The sequence below is a fragment of the Crocuta crocuta genome, unplaced genomic scaffold, assembly GCF_008692635.1.
Source record: "Crocuta crocuta isolate KB4526 unplaced genomic scaffold, BGI_CrCroc_1.0 scaffold884, whole genome shotgun sequence".
NCBI classification, from domain to species: domain Eukaryota; kingdom Metazoa; phylum Chordata; class Mammalia; order Carnivora; family Hyaenidae; genus Crocuta; species Crocuta crocuta.
Genome location: NW_027529549.1, coordinates 1287113 through 1304764, shown reverse-complemented (window position 1 = coordinate 1304764; position 17652 = coordinate 1287113). Strand labels below are relative to the sequence as shown.

Below are 17652 nucleotides of genomic sequence, written 5' to 3'. Positions count from 1 at the left end.
AAGCCTTTTGTGCTTTGACTAAGATACATTCATTCTTCAGTGTGTTCTATGTCCTCACTAGCTTATAAGATCATCCTAAATAGCAGGACTCTGACCAGTCATTTATGTCAACTAACCTACTAAAAATAGAAAATAAAGTCACTTTAAGCTCAGACTGATCTTAGTTAGTTGCTTGTGTTCCCTGGAAATAAACACATCATTTATTTAGCCTCCTTTTCCTCAGATAATTAAGCCAAACCTACTAATCTCTGTTTACCGTAAAATTGTCATAACCAACTGATTTTGTTAGAACCAACATCTTTAACTGTCTACCAGAAGAATAATCATAAATACAAAAACCTACAACATCTATATCATGAATGGCTCCTCCTTCAATGTAGTGATTTTGTGCAGTGTGCGACCTGAAGTACCCTATATATACTACCATCCATGCTTCCCCATCTTTGTTATATTTTTTCAATGTTTGTTATTTAATCTATGAGCCAAGGATATAAATTAAATATATTATGTGGTTTATTTGGAGAGACTGCAAACAGCATTTTCCTTCTACCAAGAAAAATTAATCTGAAAAAAAGCTGACCCCAGTAGGAAATATTAACTATCATCCTTGCATTAAAACTTACTTATCACAGTGATTTTTCACTTTTCTTTGAAAACATTTACTGGTTATTTTAAATGGTCCCAGCCCTCTCTAGTCTAAACATGCAAAACATCAGTGTTAATCTGTATTTGGAACCAAATGCATATTACCTGTACATAATATCAACATCATTATTTGTGTATTGCTCATATATCTACATAAATTATCTCATGATGTAAATATATCAGCATTAACGGTAAATATATGATTTGGAGCAAGTTATTTAAACTCTCCAAACATGTTTCCTTCTTTACATAATGGAGAAAATACTGGTCTTGTGGCATTGTTGGAATAATTAAAGGAGAGATTATTATCCTAAATGTGCTAATCAGTGCTTCTTGTCTTCAGAGAAAATAGGACCCCACCCACAGACCTTGCTGAAAATGTGGACCTAGGCATAATAATGCCTTCTCAGCCATACAGTTCACAAGTCAATCAGTGGACATGATGTTGAACCAATCAGATGCTCTCTCTGAGAAATTATACACTGAAATACTAGATAATTTCAGTTAAACAGACTATGGAAACCTGACCAACATGCTCATATAGTTAGAGCCAAAGAAGATCAAAAAAAAAATCATTGCAATACCATAGCATCCCTGGTTGCTATGAGAGAAAGATGGATCATGGTTAAATAACGATAGACATTTCTTGATAGAACAGAGCAGACATGCACACAGAAGAATTGAAAAAAGAAGAAAGAAAGAAAGAAAGAAAGAAAGAAAGAAAAGGAGAAAAGAGAAAAAAAGGATAAGTAGATGGAAGAAAGGAAGGAAAGAAAGAAGGAAGGAAAGAGGAAAGGAAGAAAGGAAGGAAGGAAAGAAAGAAAAAAAGAAAAATGCTTAGACCCAGAGAAAGAGAAATGGAGTCGTTGCCTATTTTTTATATCACAAGAAGCCTTTGAGATAACAAGCTTTCTATTTAAAATAGATTTTCCTATATCTTTGTAACAAATTCTCCATTGAGGTTCAATTTTTTGGAAAGCTTTTTGAACCCCTCAAATCCCTTATTTGAATGGAAAGAGCATAGCACCTTTTCTAGCCTACATGACACATGCAGGAATGGAGTTTTCACTAATCAAGACTGTAAACCTTGTTACCATTGCTGGTCTCATTTTGGCTTCCTTGTAAATAATCCAAGCATGAAGGAAACACAGACCTCTCCCCTACCCATGCCTTTTTGCCTATTGAAAATGGTAACCACTTACAAGATTCAGTGCCATAATGATTACAAAATTGATACAGACAGCAGCAGCTGATGTTGCAAACTGCCAGTGTTGTTTGATGAAATTCCACTTGAATGATGCAAACTGCTCCATGACAACCAGGCGATACACGACAACAGCAAACACTGCAGTGATCACCAAAGAAATCTACAACACGGGAGACCAGAGGAGATGTATGTATTTTGCATAATTCACAGAACAAAAGCAATACCATAGATTAATATACTGCCCCCACAGAGCTAAAGGAATTGTCTTTTCCAAGAAAGGATACATCATTTTTTTTACACTAAGGGACTGAGTTATATTAGAGTCAAAATACATATTATAAGATTTAAGCTGCTCAAATTTTCACTTTTAAGTAGAATGCTTAGTCTTAATAAATTTCAGGGCAACACATATAATATCCGTTCTACCTAAGATCTTTGTTTCTCTCAAACAGTGTTTTATTTAAAGATATGGCCAAATTGTCTTTGCAATCACTCATGACTTGCCATGATATTAATTTTGTTTGATAGCATATATTACCAAAGTATTGAAGTGGATATGGTTTCTTGCACCCAGAGGGTCACAGAAAAAGTTGGTATCTTAGGACTTCTTTCTAAACATGAAATCCAACACATTCTGATACTGATGGTTATACTTTACCATGAAGAATATTCCTGAGATAGAAACAAGGAGACGAGAAACTTTGTCTGAGGAAGGCTGATGTGGCTCAGGCTTTCCACTAATGGGATTCACTCTCTCCATCTTGTAATATTTGGCTTCAAACTGGGGACGGAGTGTTTCCTAGAAGAAAGACTAAAGTTACCTCTGTACCAAAGTCATACATTAAAAAAAATCATCCAATCAATAGTTGACACAAAATTCCTGGATTTTGGCTTACTTTTATAGCAAGTGTTGGTAAAGAAGCAACTTTTAAAAAATAAAATGCCAATTTTTTTCCAAATAATCCCTAACATATATTTTAATTAGCACAAGTTTCCAGTGATGTCATTTCAGGAAACATCATGAAAATACTTTGAAAACCTTACATAACTTCATCAATGATCTCTCTTATCTTAATGAAATAAGAAATCTTGTTAGTAAAAAAACATCAAGGGGAAATCTAACAGCGTTTAATTGCTTCCAGCTTGGATGTTAGGGACCGTGAATAATTTTCTGCATTCTGTGTTGTCCCAGTTTCTCTATCTCCTGGTTTCGTGCCATCTTACCTCCTCTTCTTCCCATTCAATGAGGTCCCAAGTATAGGTCAGTGTGCTTCTCCTCCTTTTCCAAAACTCCAAGAAGACTGTGGCTACAGACAATATTAACATCATCATCATCATCATCATCATCATCAATTAGTTACCTTTTACCCAACCACATCACATTCTTTCATAATTGCTTTAATTTTTGGATTAATGCATTTCCACTTCATTGTTAAATTATTAAAACAAATTAAATTTATATAGCACTTATATAAATGGTCTTTTATTTTTCCCCTCACTCCTTCCTCCATGTCTCTGTACACTACTGCCAGAATAAACTCCTAGAAAGTAATTTTTTCCAATTAGATAAGCATAGACCTTTGCTAGCATGACCCATCAAAGTGATGCTACAAGAGAAGGTCAATATTAGTGAGCTAAACATATATATTGTCCCTTTTGACTTGTATATGTTCATACAACATGATATAAAGGACCTAGAGAAAGGCTTCTTCAGCCAGGAATGATAATAAAGACTAGATGCTACTTCTCTAGGACCAAGAGAGGGCTAGGTTGGGAGAGAGAGAGGAGAAGCATAAGGTTACCATGGTGGAAGGAGAAGAAAAGAAAAAGACCAGAGAAGACACTCTTGGATGCATTTTCCAGGTGAACTAAGCATGGACTAGAAAGGCCTCCATGGAAAAAGTAAAGAGATGCCTGAACCATAATCTGAATNTTTTTGGATTAATGCATTTCCACTTCATTGTTAAATTATTAAAACAAATTAAATTTATATAGCACTTATATAAATGGTCTTTTATTTTTCCCCTCACTCCTTCCTCCATGTCTCTGTACACTACTGCCAGAATAAACTCCTAGAAAGTAATTTTTTCCAATTAGATAAGCATAGACCTTTGCTAGCATGACCCATCAAAGTGATGCTACAAGAGAAGGTCAGTATTAGTGAGCTAAACATATATATTGTCCCTTTTGACTTGTATATGTTCATACAACATGATATAAATGACCTAGAGAAAGGCTTCTTCAGCCAGGAATGATAATAAAGACTAGATGCTACTTCTTTAGGACCAAGAGAGGGCTAGGTTGGGAGAGAGAGAGGAGAAGCATAAGGTTACCATGGTGGAAGGAGAAGAAAAGAAAAAGACCAGAGAAGACACTCTTGGATGCATTTTCCAGGTGAACTAAGCATGGACTAGAAAGGCCTCCATGGAAAAAGTAAAGAGATGCCTGAACCATAATCTGAATCTTCTGTGTAAACAATTAAGCCAAAGATTGCTTCTTATCTAGTAAGTGGTCCTCATCTCACAGCATTCAAGACTTTGTGGACATCATTAACACCTCATACATGCATTCCTAAAAGCTATGGTACCATTCATCCATCCATTTGCTCTTCTCTCATTTGGGCAAGGAGCTCTAGTCTCAGGCATCTTCTTATCTGGTAAAGTGAGACAGTCATCTAAATGAAGTTAACTTATATTGTAGTAAGAGTTATAATGGAGGAAGAATTAGAGCAAAAACACAGAAGTACATGGTTTTGGAAAAAGCCACCACCACCACCACCATCACAAGCAGTTGATAGAGCAAAGGAGTGAGGTTTTCTTCCCTATCTGTAATACAGTTTCTTGCCTTCTTTGCAAAAGAATCCCAGGAGAAGATGATTTTGAGGTTTTGTTGTCTTTTTATCTTTATAATTAGAAATCAGCTCTAATACTAGTTAGAAAAAACAATGTTTATAATCACATTACTTATATTTTTATTACACTTTAAAATGTACAAAATACTTTCTCACATATGATTTAATTTTGTTGCTTTCTTTTCTTTAAGTTTATTTATTTATTTTGAGAGAAAGAGAGAGTGCATGCCTGAGGTGGGGAGAGGGGCAGAGAGAGAGGGAGAGAGAGAATACCAATCAGGCTCCGCTCTGTCAATGCAGAGCCCAACGCGGGCTTGATCCCACAAACCATGAGATCATGACCTGAGCCAACCAAGAATCAGGTGCTTTACTGACTGAGCCACCCAGGTGTCCCTAATGCTGTCATTTTCTTTCTTTTCTTTTTTTTTTTATTTTGTCTTTATTTTTGAGAGAGAGAGAGAGCGCACGCACACACAAGCAGGAGAGGAGCAGAGAAGGAGACACAGAATCTGAAAAAGGCTCCAGGCTTCAAGCAGTCAGCACAGAGCCTGATGTGAGGCTCAAACCCACAAACTGTGAGATCGTGACCTGAGCCGAAGTTGGACGCTCAACCAACTGAGCCATCCAGATGCCCCTGTTGTCACTTTCATAACACAAGTAGATATGGCAGGTATTACTCTCATCNTCTCATCATATTTTAAAACAAAGGTATAAACTTACTGTGTCCAAGAACACATAGCAATAAAGTTTAAATAAAGTTTAAATGTGTGATGTGGTCATTTCCTAATTTATCTTTCAAGCAAAACTCTACCTAGAAGCATCTCCCAGAGAATCTAAGAGATAAAGGTAATCCTGGTTTTGTGAGCCTGAAAATGGGCTTTTATGTAATTTTAACTTGCACAAATCTTTTTCCTTGGGATTTTAAGTAATAAACTAGGCATTGTATTTAAGATCCATTTTCTCAGTTTGAGATATATTTATTTTATTCACAGATTATTTAAACTCAGGTGAATCAATATTCTCACTTTAAAATTTTTTTGGTTACAAGGAGGACATGTAATTTATCAGTATGCCAAACATCGAAGAAGGAAGAAAGTTACCACCTATTAACCCCTACTAAACTTAATGAAAACAAAATTAATAATAAAATTAGCTAACTTTGAAATTTAGTATAGTGGTTGCTTCTGAAGCTAGGGTGACTGGTAGGTGGCATGAGGGAACTATTGGAGGTGATGAAAATATTCCATATTTTTTAAGTTTATTTATTATTTTTAAGAGAGACTGAGACAGCATGAGCAGGGGAGGGGCAGAGAGAGGAGACAGAGAATCCTAAGCAGGCTCTGCACCATCGGTGCTAAGCTCGATGCAAGGCTCGTACTCATGAAACCGTGAGATCGTGACCTGAGTTGAAACCAAGAGTCGTACACTTAACCGAGTGAACTGTCTAGATGCCCTGAAAATATTCCATACTTTTAACAAGAACAGTGGTTGTAAAAGTTTATACCATTTCCAAAAGGGATCAAAATATATCTACAGAGATTTCACTGTATGTAAATTATACCTCAAAAGACCATATTTAAATTAGAAAGTAAGTAATTTTTAAAATACCAAGTGATGAAAAATATCAATGGGCTTGATCCTAATGACAACCCTGGTTTCCCCCAGGTTTACAGCAGGAGGCTCAGAGCTTGCAGTGAGGGCCTGAAAAGGAAGTGGGATGCTGAGAAGACCATGTCTCATTGTACAGCCAATTTCAGGGCAGATGCAAACCCTAATTATGACCTTGGGCAATTAGATGGGACCTGAAGAGTAGGCTGAACATTAGGGAGGGTGGCAGAGTACCCTGACACAACTTTATCAAACATCCATGGAAAAAAGAAAGGATATTTACATATGTGGAGACCAGAGAAAGGGTGAAATGGAAGCATCCAGTTGAAGTGGCCTCGAGGTCCTCTCAGGTAGGTACAGGTGTGTGGCCTAATATAAATACAGCAAGAAAGACTGAAGCTTAGGCTAAACTGTAAAGTGCTCAGTCCATCTAAACACACTCAAACTCCAATAATACGTAATCAAACAAACCACTACACTGCCCTAAGTCATCAGCAAGATTTGTCCCACTGGTTCACATTTTACCCCCTACACAAAAAGTAGGTTTTAAATGATGGAAATGTGAGATGGAGAGGCTAAATGCTTTAAGGCCTCAATTCAGTGATTTTGTTTTTCTAGAAGCAGTCTCTGAACGTAACCCCTTTTCTTCCTTTTTTTTTTTAGTTTAAATTTTATTTAACATACAGTACAATATTGGTTTCAGGAGTAGAATTTAGTGATTCATCACTTACATAAAACAACCAGTGCTCATCATAACAAATTCCCTCCTTAATATTCATCACCCATCTAGCCCATCCCCCACCCACCTCTCTCCATCAGTCCTCAGTTTGTTCTCTAAGAGTCTCTTATGTTTTTTGCTGCCTTTCTTGCCTTTGAACTCCCTTCCCCTATGCTCATCTGTTTTGTTTCTTAAATTCCACATATGAGTGAAATCATATGGTATATGTCTTGCTCTGATTTTTTTTGCTTAGCATAATACATTCTAGCTCCATTTATGTTGTTGCAAATGGCAAGATTTCATCCTTTTGATGGCTGAGTAATATTCCGCTACATACATATATATATATATATATACACAACATGTATGTATATATACAACATGTTATTTATCCATTCATCAGTAGATGGATGATGGATGTTGGGGTCTCTCTATAGTTTGGTCATTGTTGATAATGCTGTTATAAACATTGGGGTGCATTTATACCTTCAAATCTGTATTTTTGTATCCTTTGGGTAAATACCTGGTAATGCAAATGCTGGATCATAGGGTAGTTCGATTTTTAGTTTCTTAAAGAACCTGCATACAGTTCTCCAGAGTGGCTGCACCAGTTTGCATTTCCACCCAAAGTGCAAAGAAGGTTCCCCTTTCTCTGCATCCTCGCCAACACCTGTTGTTTCTTCTGTTGTTAATTTTAGCCATTCTGACAGATGTGAGGTGATATCTCATTGTAATTTTGATTAGTATTTCCCTGATGATAATGATGTTGAGCATCTTTTCATGTGTGGGTTGGCCATGTGGATGTCTTCTTTGGAAAACTGTCTATGTCTTTTGCCCATCTCTTTCTCTTTTTTTAATGTTTTTATTTACTTTTGAGAAAGAGAGAGAGTGCAAGCATGGGATGAACAAAGAGAAAGGATGACAGAGAATCCCAAGCAGGCACCTTTCAGTGCAGAGCCCGATGCGGGGCTTGAACTCACTAACCGCGAGATCATGACCTTAGCCGAAGTTGGATGTTTAACCGACATAGCTACCCAGGTGCCCCATACCTATTTCTTAAGTGGGTTGTTTGCTTTTTGGGTGTTGAGTATCTCTTGATAGTAGAGAATGAGAGGATGAGCTGGCATCCAGTACGGGATTAAATAATGGGTATGGGAATTTCAAAAAGAAGTAAGAATCTTTCAAACAGTGAGTTTTAGAAAAAGTGTATTATAAGCCATGAAAGTGACAAGAAAATATTCATCATTTTATTGTAATTGGCGGTGAAAATTTTGGCATGAACTCACGTGGGAGGACAAAGGAACAATGGCTCAGAATGAGCAGGGTGGCAGAGACCATGAGATGGTAAAGGGGGCAGGGAGTATATTAAGCTTCCTCAATGTAAAAATGAAAATGCTTTAAAAATGAAAATATATAAAGGGACAACAATTTCACTTAGAATGAAGTGTCAATACAAATATAGATGTAGATAAAGTTATAGAAATTAATACTATCTATTGTATATATGTGTGTATATATATTGTGTATATATGATAAGTAGCTAGATAAATCAGATATATTATAGTTATATATCCATAGTGCCCAAAGAAAATATGCGAAGTGTGGACACTCATTGTCTGTGGGAAATGGATTATGGAGCACTTTTATTTCCTACAAAGTATACATTGTACAAGACGTACAAACCACCTATGTTTGTTTCACCCTTCCATGTGTAGAGTTTATCAACTCTTCCCCTTGGTCCTGTGAAACTGGGCTGGAGGTGGGGGTAGGAGGATAAGAGGCCTCCATTGGAGAAGGGCATTTTGTTATCAGGGCAAAGCCAGCTTTCACATGAGTCATGGGGGGAGGAGGAATAGTATGGGAAAGCTGAGGATGATACGGCATAATTCTGTTCCTCAGCAAATACACATGGTGTTTATTTTTTTGCTCCTGCCTCTCTGACTATAATGACATGCTTTTCTCCATTTAAAAAAAATTATTTTTTTAAAAATTTAAAAAATATTTATCTTGGAGAGAGCGCGCACGTGAGCGAGTGGGGGAGGGGCAGAGACAGAGGGAGACACAAAATCTGAAGCAGGTTCTAGGCTCTGAGCTGTCAGAACAGAGCCTGATGTGGGGGTCGAACTCAACAAACCACGAGATCATGACCTGAGCCGAAGTCAGAAGCTCAAGTAACTAAGTCACCCAGGCGCCCCTCCACTTAAAAACATTTTAGAGATACACATGCTGCAACTTGTGAACTTTCATTTCCTCATGTCCATTTCCAATGGCTTCCCGTTGTGATCTAAAGTCAATGGCACAGAGTAACAGAATCATAAAGTTAAGCATCTCAAACAGGTTAGATTCTATATGTAGTTTTCTCCATTATTTATTTCAAATTTATAAAAATCTAGGCCCAGAGTGGTTGACAAGTATCACAGATCTTGTCTAGAAATCTGCCAAAGCATCTACAACACTTTACTATACTTTTTCCTATATCTGCTTTCGTCTACACTTAGGAGTTAAGTTTCTAAAGTTTCTTTTTTCCTTAGTGTTTTGAGTGCTTAGCACACTGACATGCTCAAGAAATGTTACACTGAACTGAATTTTAAAATTTTTTTCTTAAGTTTATTTATTTTGAGTAGTGGGAGAGAGCATGTGTGGGGGAGAGAGAGGAGAGAGAATCCATGTTGTCAGCACAGGCTCACGTTGTCAACACAGAGCTCAACACAGGGCTCGAACTCATGAACCATGACATCATGACCTGAGCTGAAACCCAGAGTTGGACACTTAACCGACTGAGCCACTCAGGTGTCCCTGAACTAAATTTTTGAGTGGATTCCAGTGATTATGACTCTAACTCCTGGTTAAGTGCTCTTTTCATTTTTCCAGAGGTTTTCAAATTCTGCTCCATGGAGATAGAGAGAGTCCCTCATAGAGAAGTCCTTTCTTTATCTGTTTTACATATTAAGCAATCAAGCTCAATTTGATTTGGAAAAAGAATTATTACTTAAAAAGCTTTAAAAACGACTTCACTATACTCAGAGGGTAAGGGCTCATGGAGAGGGAGCTGGAAAAGAGGTCAGTTCCAAGCACAAACGAAGTTACATATGACTGAATATGGAAAACAGAAAGGAATTCCAAGTATTGTTTTCATCAGAAGAGATAAAGATTTAAAGCCTTCTCAAAAGAAGACCTGCTGAAACAACTGTTTATCAGAGCAGCACTTCTGAGATTGCCAATGTAGATAACACCCAGTACTACTAAAGACTCTCTTCCATTCCTCAGGTTTATTTTCAGCAACATAATGTGCCTTTCCCACAGAGCATTGCAACATCACTATATGTGAGGTAGAGATAGAAACCTCACAGAACTGGTTCTACCATTAGCAGAAGGGCCATGAATGTAGAAAACTTTGTTTCTATGCCCAGAGAAAGCTACTTTGTCCACCGCCTCCCCACTGTAGCGTTTTACAAAAAATATAGTTAATGGAGTTCTTTACATAACTATAAAGTAGACTCATCAATAGAAAGGGCTTATAAATATGTAGAAGTGACAGATTTGGACTGAACTGTACTTGACACTCGTGTACTGGGAACTGGTTAGTCAAGACTTGCTTGTCTTGTTAAATTTCCTCTTTGTCTAAGACCATCAAGGCTCTCTTTAATTTTACTTCCAATTTCCCTCCCCTCCTTCTTCCTCTCTAACAATGCTAAGTAAAAAAGAAAACAAGAAATAACTAGGTTCTAAGAACATGGTAAGGCCAGCATTTGAACGCTAAGCACAGCCAGTTTTCACCAATTCCTAAAATCAGACTTGATAGTTTTTCCCCTAGGAAAATGCACTTAGAAAAAGCTGCACAGAAACAGCATCATGTTATATTAAAATGCAATGAGAGCTCCCACAATGATCTTGACCTGAGCGGGCTTTTTGATGTTATAAGTCCCTCTAAAGCTAACTCTTCTGTCACTCAATATGGTAGTAGCATTTATGTATCAAATACACATTATAGTAGCATTTGTTCAAATTTAAATGAATGCTTTAGATTGACTTGCTATAGAACTGGGAGTCTACACCAATAAAAACTTGTCAGCATTTGCTGTATATTTTTCATAACATATAATAACCATTTCAAACACAGGATTAATTTTTCTTAGGCCGTTCCTTCATCATACCATTCAACTATTTGATACACTTACATTTCTTAATTCTGCCGGACATTTTCTGATTACAAATGTAGAAACACCAGCACAAGTAACTAGACCAGCACTTTGTCTGGTTCACTTCTGAAACCTGCTCTATACAAGGCTTTCCATAAGTATATGCTGAATGAATGAACTGAAAAGGTAAAGCAGAAAATAAAAGTCACCTACACTCTCAGCATTGATAAACAGCTATACTTAAATTTTTGGTAATTCCATCCAAAGTATTTTTCTTGAAGAGTGTATTTATGACTGGTATGTACTCAAAGGTATGGTCATACAATTTGTTAATTTATAAGTGAAAAAAAAAAACAAACAAACTCATAACTGAGTCTCTGAAATGCCTCACACCCCTTCCTGTGCTGGCATCCCTCTGCAACTGGGTAGAGTTCACTCAGAACTGTACTTGGCATGACCAGGGAATGACAGCCAGTATAAAAGAAATTACTGGGATGCCTGGGTGGCTCAGTCGGTTAAGCGCTTGACTTAGGATCAGGTCACTATCTCGCAGTTTGGGAGTTTGAAACCCACATTGAGTTCTGTGCTGACAGCTCGGAGCCTGGAGCCTGCTTCAGATTCTGTGTCTCCCTCCTTCTCTCCCCCTCCCCTGCTCGCACTCTGTCTCTCCCCAAATTAAATAAACATTTAAAAAGTTAGAAAAGAAATTGCTAACTTCACTGTTATAATAAACACAATAAAATATATCTTCTTGATGAAGTTAAAGTGATCTTCAAAAAAAAAAGAAAGAAAAGAAAAGAAAAACACCTAAGAAAGGCAATGTGGTGCTAAATAAAGAAGATGGGTTGGAGCAGTAATGTTCAGGGTTTGCAAGCTAGCTTATATGCTTTTCTAATTGTGTGGCAAATGACTGCGACAGAAACCTAAATAATGATAACTCTCCATTTTCACAACTTACAGTGAGAATAGTAAAATCATCTTCATAGGGAGGATGAATGAATTAAATAATGTACAGTTTATGAACTCTGTTTAGTTCATTTTAATTGTATAACAAATTATAATAACCAATTTTTCCCAACATTCTGTTGTTGTACAGAGGAAACTTTATATATAGACAAAGTTCTTGGTTTCTACTGCATAAAAGATACACAGTATAAAATATACTTTATAAAATTTATATTGTATATCTTCCTGCAGGAAAAATAAAACTATTGTCACTATTTATATTTAAATTGATTCACAAATTCAGTCATAATGTTTCCAAACACTTTTCATTATTTGCCCATAACCTAGCAAACAACATACTGTCTGTCCTTTTTCTTCTTTAAGACTGTAAAACTGCTTCTAGAGTAAATATTTTAATTCAAAACTGATTGTTTTTGAGAGCCCATTTGTCTATTCCTACAGAGAGCATACAAAAAAGAAAAAAAAGGAAAATGTGTTGCATCATATTCCCAAAGAGGAAGAAGAGAACTAGCATTTACTGAAAACTTCCATTGTTCCAGACTTTGTGCCTGCTATTTTTAAATTAACCAGTATCATTTCTCCAACAACCCAGGTGAAATAAAATGTTATTGATCTCATTCAGTTGATAGGCAAATTGAAGCTCTAGCAGGTTAAATTACCTAAGGAAGACATTTGGCTAAAATTCAAATCCAAATCCAAATGTTGACCTTTTTGCTTGCCAAGGGAAAAAATGACTCCAAATATGGTTTGGGATAGGACTTTTTAAGCTATATAATTTGCAACATCCTTCTGGAAAGAAATTAGCAACATAGATGAAATGCTTACGCAAATTTCTAATAGATATAAATGAGACTGAGAACTTCTGGGAGGTTCCCTGCTCATCCACCCAGTGTTCCATCAATGAAGAGTCTAAAGTTCTTTGACCTGAAATCCTTTCTATTTTTGTTGTTGTTTGGAGTCTAAAAATGAATATTAACCACTCTCTTTGCTTTCTGGGAAAAATCACTGCTTCTATCAAGACAGAAATCTTTCTTTGCATTGGTCTCTTAGAGGACTTTTCCTTTGCAGTAAAACTAAAATAAGATTTTGATACATGCTTATCAATTAATTATCTGAAATGATATATTGTTTTATTTGAACACTATATCTGAATTTGTGGAGACAGACATGCACAAACAAACATAATGCTTCTTGATTCACAATCCAAGCAAACATTTAATTAGTCAAAGAACAATTGGGGCCCCTGGGTGGCTCAGTCGGTTAAGCCTCCAACTTCGGCTCAGGTCATGATCTCATGGTTTGTGGTTCGAGCCCCTCATTGGGCTCTGTGCTCACAGCTCAGAGCCTGGAGCCTGCTTCAGAGTCTGTGTCTTCCTCTCTCTGCCCCTCCCCCACTCATGTCTCTTAAAAATGAACAAGTGTTTAAAAAAAGAACAATTGAATTGTGTATATTTATAATTTTGTCTAAATGTTCCCTGTAGATGCAGCCAGAATCTCAGACTTCTTTAAATACTGGATAGTAGAGTGGCCCTAAGTGTTTTCGACACTTGACTAATCAGATGTTAAGTCAGTGATACATTTGGTTTGGATTTAGTAAGATATATTTATGTGGCTTGCAGGCATTTCCCTGAGTTTTTTAAGATTATTAAGTATCTTAATATAGCAATGAATCTGGGGAAACTCCTTCCACTTCACATGCTGACTCCTTCAAGTGCCAGGCCAGGGGCTGTACGGAGACATGTCATATTTTATGGTGTCCAGCACTGATAATGCAAAAGAAATAAGATCTGTAGTACAGGAGCTAGAAAATATGCCATGGAAAATTGTCTTTATGTTTTCAACTCATGTATGAAACACACCACAGATATTTTCAAATTTAGCACAATATTAAAAATACAGGACATTACCAAAAATGAGTTCTAAAGCTAAAATAAACTTTTCAAAACTATCAATGAAAAAGACTTTCAACCAACCATGCCAGAGGAAGAGGAAAGACTGAATTGTTCTTCTATACATTCTATGGAATATCTTTTATATATCATATTTAAACAGACATAAAATAAAACAGGCAGGGTTACTGATTTCAAATGCTCATTCAAAGAAGGGGATTCTCAATGACCCCAGGTGTCCTTCTTTAAGGATTCTGTCCTGATTCCGCACAAAAATTTATTTATTTTTCTGTGGCTAAGGGCTTCTAGGAACTATCAGATTAATTAAACATAACATGTTTCATTGTTCTCTCCAAAGTGTTTAAGGTGCTTAGAGTCCTTTAAATGGATGGGAAAGCCACTTGCCATGTTATTTGCTCTCTGTGAACTTAATTTCAGAATCCCCTTCAGGTCATGGATAAGTTTGCTTTTCTTCTGCCCTGGATTCCGAGCCAAGAAACAAATCAAGAACCTTCTTCAGAGTGTACAGATCTAGGCTTGGCCTCTTACTCTCTCCTTACTCTGCCTCTTGCAAGGTCATGGCTCAGCGCTGAGGATACTTTCAAATAAACTCTGTATGCTGTTGCTGCCCTGGTTATTACTTAGCTACTCTAAATTTCTAACCAGAAAAAAAAAATTAGAGATGCCAGGATTTTCTAATTATCTGCCTTAATATTTAAGAAAGGATTAATAAATCAATCTTTTCCTAAAGGTGGCAAAATAGGTTATATTATCAATCTGCCAGTTTGCCCTTTTATTATATTTATGCCTCTAAGTCCTTATAAAAATAAAATGCTTGGTTGATTGAGCAACAGTCATCAAAGAGATTAGACTCTGTAATGAAATCAGAGCTCTAAAAGAAGGAAACTGGTAGACCGGTATACTCACCATCCAGGAATGAATCCACTGTGCAGCGTTTCTACACAACAGAGTAGAATGTACATGTTAAGGAGACCAACGCCATTTTGCAGCAGGTTCCACGTGCAAGGTTGAGCAGTTGTTTTGGGTGCTAGGAGTAAGAGGCTTCACTCTAGAATTCTTCTATCAGCAAGAGTCTAGAGGGAGCCCAGAACTCTCCATCTTGGCAAGATGTCCCCATGTTGGTATCCTACATATCCACCTTTTCTCCTGTCATCACTCACAATGGAGTCCATCGTGACTCTGTCATCCTACACCTCATCCCTGTTCATATCACTTACCTAAAGAAGACCAGGATTCCAGATCCTTTAACCCTCCGATTTTGATGCTCTCATTTTAGGGAGACAGAGATCACTTTTGGGACCATCTCCTACTCTTTCCCAACTCTCTGAGATATTTTCACTATACCCTCTTGTGTTCAAAGTCATCAACAATAATGTCTTTTGTGTCCCCCCACCTTTTTGCTCTAACTGAAACCTGGGACAACCCTGAAACCCCAATATCCATGTGGCATTCTCAGGTAATAGCTATTTGTCTCCCACACTAATTGGGACTGAAGATGAGGTGGTGAATTTCTTGTTCCTCATTGCTGCTTCAAGACCATTTCCTCTCCTCCCTCATTAAAGGTTCACAGATTTGAGTCTCACATGATCAATCCATACTTTCCACTACCTCTCCTAGTGGATGTCACCTACCATTCCTTGGACACACTTCTCTAGCTTCTTTAAAGATTTTTAAACCCTGGGCTTAATGTAAATCTTTCAACATGACTCCTAAAATAATTCTCTGAAATTGCAATATACACAGATAATCTTTCTAGGACCTTGGCTCTATCTTCAATTTGTTCTCTTCTACTCTATTTCACTCATGTACTCCCATAGCATACTTTTGATCAATGACTGCAAACTCTCTAAAATCTCCAATGATCACCTCCATCCTTTTAGCTTACTCCAGAAAAACTCCAATTCCAATTTGAGAAGTAAAAAAAAAAAAACATAGAAATTAAAATAATTTTTAAAATTTCTTGTGAATATGAAGCTCTTTAAAAGATCCTGACTGAGTTATCATTATGATTAATAATAGAATTTATTCCAAAATTTAATGCATATTAAACATAAAATCTAAGATTTTATTATAAGCACCTCTCTTAAGGATATCAATGAGCTTTTTGATCATTTTTCAACTGGTTCAGGTACCCACGGATACCTATCACTTCTTCCTACAATGAGAGGCTTCAGCATCAACTCTGTTATTTTTTGTCGTCATAAGGATATTTACTAAGCAAACATGTTCACGTAAATGTGTAAATAGGGGAATGTAACATGTTTTGTTACAGTTATGCTGTTTGCTGAATTAAAGTTTATATCTGATTTATCATTTTTTAAAAAAAAAAATCAGGCATTTACAACCTTCCCTAGCTCCCAATTTATGTAAGTAGGCATGCAAGTATATACACCTGCATGTATGTATATGTTATGTCACAACTTCTACTTAACAAAGGACATTGTTGTAGAATGTCCTTAGCAACAAAATGGAGCACTTAATCTTTTCATAAAGATATAGTTAAATGAAGAAGATCATATTATAATACCATTTGACTTAGGAAAAAAGATAAGCTTATATTAAACAATTGTTAGTGTTATCAACCCTAAGCAAATTTTCCAGTCACCAATTTTCATTACATTTCTAAGGAATATCATTAAATTACCTTCAAATAATATAGCCATGATGCTGTTTCTTTAATTATTATTCAAGTATTTCTTTTTATTAAAATGCTCATGCTCCTAAGGGGAGACAAAATATAAATTCAATTTATATCCTGTTTCAAACTCACAACCTGCTATTAATGATATGGCAACATATTCCCTATGTGTGACATCAGCAATCAGGTATGTGATATTATAGGATTTGTATATATCTTTTTTATACAAATAAAATATCTTTTTTATATTTTGGTTCCAGAGCAAAGTTTTAATTTTATTTGAGGCATGGTCCCAAGCTACATTCTGGTTCCATTTTCGAATCCATCAATGACAGCAATGTAACTTCATGTTCTAGAAACTTCACTTGTTATCAGCTCTACCAGTTCAGACAAACAGAAGGTATTGCTTCTTCCAATATGTATTATGAGACTTAATGGGTGTGAAGCAATTGGAGAGTGTCAGATGAAAGGTACCACAGTAGGTAAGTACAAAAAAAAAAAAAAAATAGGTAGGCGTTCCACAGTGTGTCATCTCAGCTGGCTTGGCTAATAAAAGTGCCAGCTGATTGTCCCTTATGGTTGTTGAGTCCCTCTGGAGAAACAAGGGCCAAAATGGGATTGGTCTTACCTAGAACATGGTATATACCTGGAAATGTATCTCATGGAGAGTTGTTTGTTTGGCAAGAAATTACATTTTAACTCCAACTCAGGTGATTTCACAAGGACATCTGACCATAACTAAGTGAGCTAAGTAACCACTGAGGTGTTAAATGTATGCATAGTTTTTATTTTATGACTTTACTTCCAGATGTGCTCATGACAGGAAGGGTATATAGGATTTACATCTAGGGTCATTTTAATCAATTGATGATGGTTGTCAGGAGAGCGACGATGAAGAGGATTCTGAGACCACAGGTAGAGCCTCCATAAAAGAGGGTCATGGGAGATGACTGACTCTCACGCAGTGAAA

At 36.6% G+C, this 17652-nt stretch overlaps 1 protein-coding gene across 1 annotated transcript in view; it reads right to left on the bottom strand.

Moving 5' to 3' along the window:
* ANO3 (anoctamin 3) overlaps nt 1–17652 on the bottom strand; it is a 398432-nt gene that overhangs the window by 37871 nt on the left and 342909 nt on the right. The window contains exons 16-18 of the mRNA XM_077761423.1: nt 3077–3159; nt 2511–2651; nt 1848–2012 (exon numbers count right to left, since the gene is read on the bottom strand). Of these exons, the coding sequence (XP_077617549.1) occupies nt 1848–2012; nt 2511–2651; nt 3077–3159 (389 nt within the window). The remainder of the gene's footprint in view (nt 1–1847; nt 2013–2510; nt 2652–3076; nt 3160–17652) is intronic.